Source organism: Sinocyclocheilus rhinocerous, unplaced genomic scaffold (assembly GCF_001515625.1).
Source record: "Sinocyclocheilus rhinocerous isolate Xijiao unplaced genomic scaffold, SAMN03320098_v1.1 scaffold1390, whole genome shotgun sequence".
NCBI classification, from domain to species: domain Eukaryota; kingdom Metazoa; phylum Chordata; class Actinopteri; order Cypriniformes; family Cyprinidae; genus Sinocyclocheilus; species Sinocyclocheilus rhinocerous.
The window spans coordinates 466,956-478,177 of NW_015665627.1; the positions used below are offsets into that span (position 1 = coordinate 466,956).

General features: G+C 34.7%; 1 protein-coding gene across 2 annotated transcripts in view; it reads left to right on the forward strand.

Annotated features, from left to right (window-relative positions):
• mrtfb (myocardin related transcription factor B) overlaps positions 1–11,222 on the forward strand; it is a 39,405-nt gene that overhangs the window by 4,889 nt on the left and 23,294 nt on the right. For both annotated transcript variants that reach the window (XM_016542481.1, XM_016542483.1), the window contains exon 2: positions 9,006–9,215. In XM_016542481.1, coding sequence (XP_016397967.1) covers positions 9,080–9,215 — 136 coding nt within the window. In that variant the 5' untranslated portion in view covers positions 9,006–9,079. The remainder of the gene's footprint in view (positions 1–9,005; positions 9,216–11,222) is intronic.

Here is an 11,222-nt window from a genome sequence, read left to right on the forward strand (position 1 = left end):
CGCCGTATGGCGCGCTGTGAGGATAATTACAATTTAGGCTATTAGTTTAGGCTACTCCTCATTGAGAATGTTTTTTTAAAGTTTTTTTTAAACAGGTCTATTAATTTATACAATTGAATTATAGGCCTATAATTAAAATTATTAACACTGCAGTCATCAATGAAAATTAAGAGCAGCTTTATTTCGTGCACAGATTTTCAAAAACAACCTGTTTAACGCGAAATACGTTTCTTCTGTTTTTGCTATACGGGCCACAGGAGAAATATTAAGGGAATAATTTAAGACCGTTATATACCATCATCAGCCTATATTTAAGTAATTTTGTATCTTGTTGTCTCAGAGAATATGCGCCGTTAATGCAGCGTTAGAAAGCTCCCTCAGTTTTTTTACTTTCACTTTCTCTAGTGCGTTTACTGACGTTCACCGGCATAACTCTTGCACACAGTTTGCGCGTTGTTTGCTTGTGTTGCTTGACCCCTCCCCCATAATATCAATCGTTTATAGGCCACATATTAGGCAATTGTTTTTAATGTTTATTTTTCAATGTTAATGAAAGTGACACCAAAAATAAGGGAACATCATTAGGAAAGCGCCGCCATTGATTAGCCTAATTCGTTTTGGCTTGTTTAGCAACTTATATTTTTCATTTTTGTTTTCTTCTGAAACCGTTCAAAATTGCCTATAGGCTAGGTATTGTGTTTATTGTTTGTACATTATAACATTTTGCTTTATTTACCGGTGTTATTTATGAATGTAATAATAAGGTTTCTGCTTATCCGTGTTCAACCTAAACTACAACATAACATTAATGTAGACCTACATACCGGTATCTAAATATGATTTTATAATTTTATGCTATATAGACCTACCACATTACCCTCCACTGGGTGTAGAATGAGCAGCAATAAACTACATTTTGGCATTTTATAATACTTCTGTGGATATTTTGGTGAAAGTAACTCAAAAGTAGTGTAACGCATTACAATTCAGAGACAGTAATATTGTAATGTAACTAATTACTTTCAAAAGACAGTAACTAGTAATATATAATGTATTACATTTTGGAAGTAACTTACCCAACACTGTAGTTTACACCATGTCTTTTGATAAATTTCACTTGAATTTAGGATGTACACTTTGGCAACTACATTAAAATGCACAATTTGTACATATCTATGCAGCTGGGACATTTCATAACACATTTTTTTAGTGTACATACATAGACATTTTAATGAACCCCTACATGAAATTATTAATGGACCATTCATAAAAAGTTAATCTTAAAGTTTGTCATTAACCTTCTCTGAGGAAGTTGAGCACAAGTGCTGGGCTGGAGTAAACTAAACATTTATCTTGTGCCAGCCCACCTTGTTACTCTCCTTTGATGAACACATGGAAATCATTGCTTGTGTTTCCAGCACAACACATGAAAAGGATCAAACATCTGGGTTTGCTTTTTAATTGGAGTTTGATATTTTCCAGAGTATTTAGTTATGGCTCATAGAAAGCTGTCTCAGCAGAATCAGGTTCAGACCCCTGACATTAAAGCCACTTAAGACAGATTAAATGTTGTTGGCCACAGTGAAGGAGAAGCTATTGTGCTAATAGGTTGAATAGAGAACTAGAGCTTGAGGGCACACCTTTCTAAAGGAAAACCATGAGTGTTGTAACTTCCTTACTAGAACAATGCTTATTGCAACAGATATGAAACAAGAACTAGTTTAGTTATTAAAATCACTTTGTGGCTGATTGAAATTTGATCAGTATATTGGTTCAATTAAAAATAATCAAAGTATGATATATTTCATTGTTGTTTTTAACAGTGTTGTTGAACAGTGTTCCTGATATTTTACACTGGTAATCCTGTAAAATATAATCCATTTTAAGCTCAAATGTAATCCCTGAAATGAAATGATGAGTTGTAGGAATGCCAGCTTGAGTTTGAATGCAGTTTTTTGGTTTGTAATATTTGAATGGTAGTTATTATTCATTGAAAACTCGCCAAACCCAAGAATTCTGCTCATCTTTGGAACACAAATGAAGATATTTTGAATGTTCTCTCATCATTTTTGCCCTTTCATTGACAGTACACTCAACCAAAATGTCCAAGTAGGGGTGTGTGATATTTATTGTCTGCAGTATTATCGTAATTGTTGTTTTAACAATATACGAGCTGAAGAGCAGGCAAAAGCACGCACATCGATCTCAACTGGGTGCTCGACCAAAAAACAAGTAGAAATATTTTAGATGCAAAGTCAGCAACACCAAAGCTCCAAAAGTATCAAAAAATTTATTTTTTAAAAAGACTGTCGCATAGCATATGTGACGTTTCGAGCACGCAGGCTCTTCATCAGACAAATGAACAACACTGATATCGCAAACTTCATAGGCCTACCTCCAGGTGATCAAAGGTCACATGACCATACAATATTATCGTGATAATAATAATACCAAAACAATAACATATCAACCAAGGAGAAAAACATAGAAACCAAAAATAAAAATAAATCAAAAACATATATAAAGCTATGCAAAATACACAAATGTAATTCTCAAAATATTGTTTAATGACATTAATTGATGCCTGCCTGGGTACATAAATACAAATCAATAACCACAAAGCGTTATTTATTATATGTAGATAGATATCTTATGTTTAAAGAAATGGACGAATATCAAAATCCTCATTTAATCCTCTAGGGGACAACGTATCTAATGTATATATCCAAAAGGCTTCACGCTGTAAAAGCAATTTGTTGATATCACCTCCGCGACGCGAACACTTCACTACTTCAATACTTTTTGATACTTTTGGAGCTTTGGTGTTGCCGACTTTGCATCTAAAACAATATACGAGCTAACATTATCAAGTGTCACTCACTTTGCAAAACAAAAAAAACGGTTTGAAAGTCCCAAAGCATTTACTGTGTGATGAAGCCTATTAGAATGTCGTTAGAATGTCCCTATATAATTAAAGTTATGAAAGCCAAAAAATAACCCTGTATAGAATTTTTTAAAATATTTCTATAGTTATGTAATATCACACAAGCAACAGTACCGTTTTCCTAAATATTAACGTGTGTTTGATCGCATATGAGATTTTTAATTTTGTACAACAGTTCAACAAGTTGTGAGTATTGAGTGAGTTACATTTTAGGTACAATATTGTCTTTTTTTTTTTTTTTTTCGAAAATAGTTCAAAATAGTTCCAAACAAAGCTAGAGCAGAACATTTGTGTGTCTCAGAGCAACACTGCGATGTTTCTTTCCTGAATGAATCTGTTTTTGAAGGAATCATTTGAGTCAATGATTCAATGATCCATTCATCAGCACAACAGTCTTTTTTTTCTCGCTTCTAAATCAATCAGCTGTTTTGAACAAATCATTTGAATGAACGATTCACTTGCTGCCACCTACTGGCGGTTTTAGTGTCATTTTTATTTATCCATGGAAGCCTAAAACTATGGAAGCCCGTTTCCGCCACTGAATAAAAAATTTTAAAAGGTTATTGCAACTTTTTATCTCGCAATTCTGACTTTATATCTCACAATTATGACTTTTTAACTCGCAATTGCGAGTTTATATCATGCAATTCTGAGAAAAAAAGTTAGAATTGTGAGATAAAAAGTCGCAATTACCTTTTTTATTTTTTATTCAGTGGTGGAAACGGACTTCCATATAAACCAGCCAAGGTACCTAGCACAAAATCACCCTCATCGGAAAAAAAAATAATCCTGATAAATATTGAGATATTGTTTTTTGTCATTATCACACAGCCATATTTCCAAGCTTCAAATAGTTTATATAGACACTGTAAAAGTAATCCATATCAATTGAGTGGTTTAATCCAAGTCGTCTGAAGAGACATGATCGCTTTATAAGATGTAATTTAGTCTTTGATCAATGCACATACATAGAGCTCATCAAATATGGTTAACACAGAAGATCCAGCGTCATTTTTTGACGCGCAACATCCATTGAGATTTGTTCTTCATGTCAAACATATATGGTTGAGCGATGTCTATATGTACGTTTTGAAGCATGGAAATTTTGGTTGCGTGAGCAAAAATTACGAGAGAATATTACAAATATCTTCATTTGTGTTCTGAAGATGAATGAAAGTCTGGAATGACTTGAGAGTGAGTAATGATAACAGAATTTTCATTTTAGGGAGAACTGTCCCTTTAAGTAACTACTCTTTGGCATCTCCTGACGTCAACATAAAGGCTGGTAATTTCTCAGTGAGGTGCCATTAGTTTACCTGCTTAGTTTTGAGCAAACCTCTCTAGGTCTTGCTGTTTCTATATGGAAACCCCAGTCATTCTTGCTTTTTTTCCCCTCGCTCCTTCTTAAGACAGGTTGATGTTTACTCTAATTGCCTTCAATAACTTAACTGAATTGATTGTGATAGATAGTTTGCCACTCAGTGTAATAGTTTGATGTGTATGTGGTTTGAGGGTTGTATGGTAAATGGTTTAGCCATGAGCTCTAACAGTGAGGCATGCCAGAAACAGCAGACCACAGAAGCAGCACAGCGGGCAGCCCCTCTGCTTTTCTTATGTAAGATATACATTGTTATTGTAACTATCTTTATAATGGAGAGATGTACATGTATCTCATAGATCACTGTACCACCTATTTAATGTGGTGTAAGCCAATGGACTGTTTGAATGTTATTCTTTGATGCGGTGGATCCACATCAGACGGCAGTCTTCAGCTTTGCATAATAGCCTGGACTGTACAGTATTTGGTGGATGACATGCCTGTGTCTGGAGTGTTGACTTTTGTACAGTGTCATAACTGAAGTGTTATTATTGAATATATTTTATATTTTTATATCAATTTTGCCTTGGCAATTTCACAGTGTGTGGTCAGCTTGTTGCTTCGTATTGCGTCACCATTGCTTGTGGCAGTGAGTATGCCACAGATTGAGCTAATTGCATACAAATATTCACATGGTGTGACATTAAATCATATGCTCCATAAATTTGTCCTTCCATAGAGTATACATTTCTAAATAACAAATGTAAATAAATATAAGTAGCTACACGCATAACAATATTTAGTATGTCATTGCAAATGAACATCAAATTAAGATACTGACAGGGAAATAGTTAATAAATTAGAGATTATCATTATAGTTTAGTTTATCCAAATTAATCTAAAACGAAACATTTTGAATCTGTTTGCCAGCAGAGGCTGTTTAGTCAAAAGGATTGTTCTTCTAATTGAAAAAACAAACACTTCTGAGATTGCAAAGAGATCAAATACATTTAATATATTAAAACACACACACACATTTAGCCCTATACAAGTACAATGTTTCCCACAGACTTACACTCAATGTGTGGCGGCACTTCCCCCGAGGGAAATATAGGCTATATATAAAACAGCAAACGGGATTATTGAAAATTCACATTCATTCTCTGCCAGCAGGAGGCGCTTTAGGAGCGGCAGAAATAGCGGTTTCCCCGGTAACGGCTGTAATCAAAACAGCGCTGCGCTCACGAACGCTACTTTATCAGCATTATAGGAAAGATTAAATGAAAATTACATTGAAACTTTTCTAAAGACATTCGGTGCCCTTCTAAGATACATTCATATAAAAACACCCGTGCCGCATTTTGACTTTGAAACGTGCAGAGCTAAGATAAGCGATTAACTGTGATTAATTTAATTGACTAATCAGCATTTTTTTATTAAGAGCCTAAGTTGAATAAAAATTTACTTCGTTGTCAAAAATTGTATAAAAACTTTTTTTACCTTTTAGTAGAGATGTAACGATTAACCGTGAGCTGGTTGAAAATCGATTCAAATATGTGATGATTCAAATCGGTTGAGATGCTATGCAAATCGCGATTCAATTAGGGGTAGGAGTTTATATGAATGTGTGTCTGAGGGGAACTTACTGTCTTTAGAAAAGTATAGATGGTATTTTTTTTCTTTTCCTCTTGCCTCTGTATAATGCATATTAAAGTTCATATGTGCAGCGCTCCTTTGTTTACAGCGGAAAGCAAGGAAACGTTTTAAGCGCCACCTGCTGGCAGAGAGTGCATCTGCATCTCGTTCAGCTTACGTCTGCTGTTTGTTTCATGCAGATATTTTTTATGTATAGCTTCACAAAACTGAAGTCAAACCATTCTTTTTTTGCTTCAAATTTCGAAATTATACAATCTAATTTAGATTAAAAACTGCTCATGTTGCATGTATGCAGCATCTTTGTTTGGATCATGATTAAAATGCAGTGGTTGCCTCTAATTTTAAATGGAAAGAGCACAGACAAAGCCTTATTTTGTTTATATGAAGAGATTTATTTTATTTGTGTTACTTATTTATTTGATTTGGGGCTTGTTTTAAAATTTCAATTTAGTTTTGTTATTTACATTTACATTATATTTACATTTTGTCATTTAGCAGACACTTTTATCCAAAGCGACTTACAAATGAGGACAATAGAAGCAATCAAAACCAACAAAAGAGCAATAATATGCAAGTGCTATAGTATATTATTATAGTGTCATTTCAATTTCACAAAGAAACATGCAGCATTTTGTCCAAGCAATAATAAAAGGACACATTTAATTTATAATTTATCTTAAATCACATTTTGTTAAAAAAAAATTGTGAATCGAATCGAATCGTGAGTTGAGCGAATCGTTACATCCCTACCTTTTAGGCTTACATTTTAATATACATTCTTAAACTTTTCAGTGTATGCAAGTTTACATTTGACACTGTCCTGTATGAGTGATCGCTAAACAGTGTACTGCTGAGAGAGGCAGAGCTCCAGCAGCTTGAGTTTATTTGTGTGGGAGGCTGCTGTATCCTAGCAACAGTGACAATGAAGGACTAATAGCAGACTTCATTGCACATACAGTGTGCACACTGCCCTTCAAAACATAAACATTTGTGTATTGTGTTGACTATCAACCAAAAGATCTTATAGTGTAGAGAATGTTAGAAATTCAAAAATAAAGAGGATGAGTAGATGACATTTGCTGGTGTGTTATGTAAGAATACATTATGAGGCTTGGCCTGGTAGCTGTAGCTGCATGCTTTTGTGCACGAGTGTTTGTTTGCAGTATGTTATGTTCAAATCCCTGATTGGTTATCTTGGTTTGGGCCATTGCTCATTATGGATACTTAGGATAAGACAAAGATAGAAATGAGTGCTTGAAGCTCAGGTACAATCAGTATATTCTAGTACAAAACACTACAGAAAAAAAATAATAATTTTCACTGTGTTCATAAATGCACTGATCTTTTTTTAAACTACTATTATTCTGTTTACAAGTTACATGTTCTGTTTAGAGCAGTGAGTGATTTTCTATTTTTTTAAGACAAAACTGAATGTGTTTACATGAATACTGACCAAGACAGGCATTTTGTCACAACTTTGTGTGTATTTGACCGTTTAAACATCATAAACTGAGAAGTCAGTTCAGGACTGCACACTGATTGTTCTCTTTTTTTTTATGGATTATTGAGCTTAATAACCAGGGGTGCACATACGTTTTTCAGTCTGGTTCTCATGAGAGCACCTGGAGATTTGGTTTGGTGCTCACACTGCACATATAGTATAGTGTGTGACCTATTAAATATAACTATAAAAAAATTAATTATAGTAATAAGAATATTCTTGCACTTTATTTATTTAGTTTTTTAAAAATCAAATAATAAACAAAATAATAAAGTGTGATAATACTATTATATTTTTAAATAAAAAGTGCACCACTTTATGTGCACCACACTTTACTTCCTCATTCATACATGTTTCTTTATCACTCAGTTGTGTCACTCTACCTTTAGGTAGTACTAGTATGACACTTTTTGCAGTTATTATGTGTTTAAATGGCAAATTATGCAGGTATGCAAAAAATGCAACATTTTGTTAATTTTGCATCATGTTCAGCAATCAAAGAATCGCAAAAACCTGGAGGGACTGATTAATAAGTAGATGCTGCTAATGTTGTCTTCCCTCTGAGGTAATATCAGGCCATTCAGTTTTCTTCCAATACTGTCCGTCTCCATATCAAAACATGCTTTGGGATCTTTAATAGGTCAGAGACCGCATGTCCCACAATGTTGTACTCAACTATTTTTGTGTAAATGGCCTGAGTCATTGATAACCCAGTACAAACAGCTGGAATTTGCATTTAAAAACCTGCCCTTTCCTTTGAAATGCTGAATCCAATGTTACAGGCAGCTAAAAGAGTCAATTTTTTGCCTTTTTTTCCGGGGGGCAGGATGGGGTGTGGGGTGGCTCAGAGGGGGTTGAATACCACAGGAAGAGGGAAACAATCCATTCTATTTTTTTTTTTTTTTGGAAGCAGAATGTGATGTTTTAATGTTTTAAGTTAGGAAACCAAATCCATCATTGTCAAAATAGAGTTTGTTAGTTAAACAAAATCCATCACTGTCCACTGAAATATTTCTACATGTTGTTTGAGATCAGTTGCTGAATTGAAAATTTGTAAAATTGGCAACAGAAAAATTAGCCTCTCTGTTCCCATGTAACAGGAGGTTTTGAAAGGCGAGTGTTTCATGGGAATGAATGATTGTGGTTTGTGCTGATGTGGTCATAGTGTATTCTAGCATTTTACAGCACCATGGTGAGCGCTGTGTTTATATCTTTATTGGTTTCACATCTAAACCACTGGGATGATGTAAAGTTGAGTAATGACAGGCTAGCAAACACAACGTCTATTCATTCACCGTCTGTGGAAAGGCTCGTTTTTATTATTTGTTTGTGCTTTGATAGATGTGCAACAGCAGCAACTGTACATGCCATAGATTCAGTACATCCTGTGTTTTTTGTGGTTTTGCATGGCTAAAGTGATATTGCAGACCCTACCACATCCATGACCTATTACATCATTCCCAAACTCCCCATTTCACTTATGATTTCAAGTATTGCTAATACACAGTCTGCCAGCCTTGGACCAAATTCCTTTGCCGTTTACTTTTTTTCTTCACCTGAATCTATACCGACTTTGTCTTTTGCAGAAACTGTGAGGAGCTTCCTGTAACCATATCGTCTGCTGATCCCCAGCAAACCCTTGACTCCTCACTGAGGAGACATGGAGGTCCAGGGGGATGCTGGGATTGGGGGTTTGTTGGCGCCCAGCCCACAGAGTGAGGCTGTAACCCATGAGATGGGTGAACTGTCCCTGCACCCCAGCCAGAGGCTGCCCCCCCTCAACGAGCGCAAAAATGGTATGTCACTTGCTATGATGCTTAGGGGTGTAACGATATACCAATGCCACGGTTGGGATCATATCATGGTTTATGAGCCATGGTTCGGTTCTGTTCTGTTCTGTTTGCTGTGGGGGTAGGGTTCATGGCATGACACCAGCAATGCTAAAGAACACTAGATTTACTTTTAACTTAATAATAATAACAATAATTACTCTCTGTTAGTTCATGTTAATTAATGCATAAACAAACAAGACTTTAAAATGTGTTGCTTTCTTAAGTGTTACCTAAAAATCTATTGCCTTAAAAATTTTTTAATAAAATTAAATAATGCCTAAACAAACAAACAAGTCATCTGACATCATTACTTAGGCTACATATAAAAATGCATGTGCCGTGGATAAATAAAATGGAATAGCCGGTAGGCTTGCCACGATAGACGGTGCTGACGATGATACCGTTGTTAAGCCGCAACACCGGTTACGTCACTTGCCCACCGCGGCACCGACCCCCACCGTCGTTTTGATTTTTTATAGTAATAAAAATAATTTATGACCCGAATGCACAAGTGACAGTGTCTGTGTTGCTCTGAATGTGTAACTAACCTACTGTTGTTGACACGTTCACGCAACAACGTGCAAAAACACGGCAACTAAACTCTAAAAATTCACAGCATTTTATTATAATAGTGATCTCATTATAATGTTATGTATATGCCAATCCCAGTCATAGTTATTAATATTCTGCATTGTTGTTTGTGCTGCTCGTCACCGTAGGCCTACAATGAAAAGCGCTTTACTGCAGCGTAACTCAACCAAATGCATCTTATAGGAGATATGTATGTGTATATATATAGTATATATTACGTATATATTTATTATATACAAAATATTGCAACTTACAGTTCCAAAAAAAGATTGTGAGTGGCTGAACAAGCAAACTTGACTGTCATGAATATATAACTCTGTGGATGCATTCTTTCCATAACAACGCGCTGAAACATGGCCTATTCTTTTACAGTCGTGTTCTCATTATAATTTTATGTAGCCTATATGACAGATTTGTTCTGCACATGTAGCCCTTAATGGTACCTTCCCTTTCAAAGTGATTCAAGCAATTCAAAACCATCATGGCTTTACGCGTTTGAAGTGTCTCAGCAGGGGGAGGGGTAACGTTAGGCCAAGAGTGTATCGCGGTACGTACCGTGGGTGTTGTATCACGGTTTTTCGGTTCAGTTTGAATATCGTTAAACCCTTAATGATGCTGAATAGTAATTGATGAATTTGAGTCATTTAAATGAATTAGCGATGCACAATATATCATTACCATCAGGTATTGACTATTATTGAATATATATTGGCTGATATTGGATATTTCATTGTGCATGATGATTTTAACTTTTAGATTACCATCATCTAACACTCATATAAAGTTTAAATCCTAATTCTCATTAAAAATCAAAGTGTTAATGCCTAAATTCATTCACTTGTCTAAATTCACTTTATTGTTTTATTTGTAATACACTTGTTCAGAAGTTTGGGGTCGGTAGGATTTTTAAATGTTTTTAAAAGATGTCTCTTATGCTCACCAAGTCTGCATTTATTTGATCATACAGTAAAACCAACCATATTGTGAAATATTATTATAATTTAAAATAACTTTCTATTTTAGTATATTAAAAAAAATTAAATGTCACATAATCTTTCAGAAATCTTAATTATCACAGGTGAAAATGTTTGTTATGCTTAATATTTTTCGTGATACATTTTTCAGGATTCTTTGATGAATAGAAAGTTCAAATGAGCAGCATTTATTTAAAATATGAATCTTTTGTAAAATAATAAATGTTTTACTGTCACTTTTTTTATCAGTTTAAAGGGGTCATATGATGTTGCTAAAAAGAACATTATTTTGTGTATTTGGGGTAATGAAATGTGTTTATGCGGTATAAGGTTCAAAAAACACATTATTTTCCACATAATGTACATTATTGTTTCTCCTCTATGCCCCGCCTTTCTGAAACGCGTC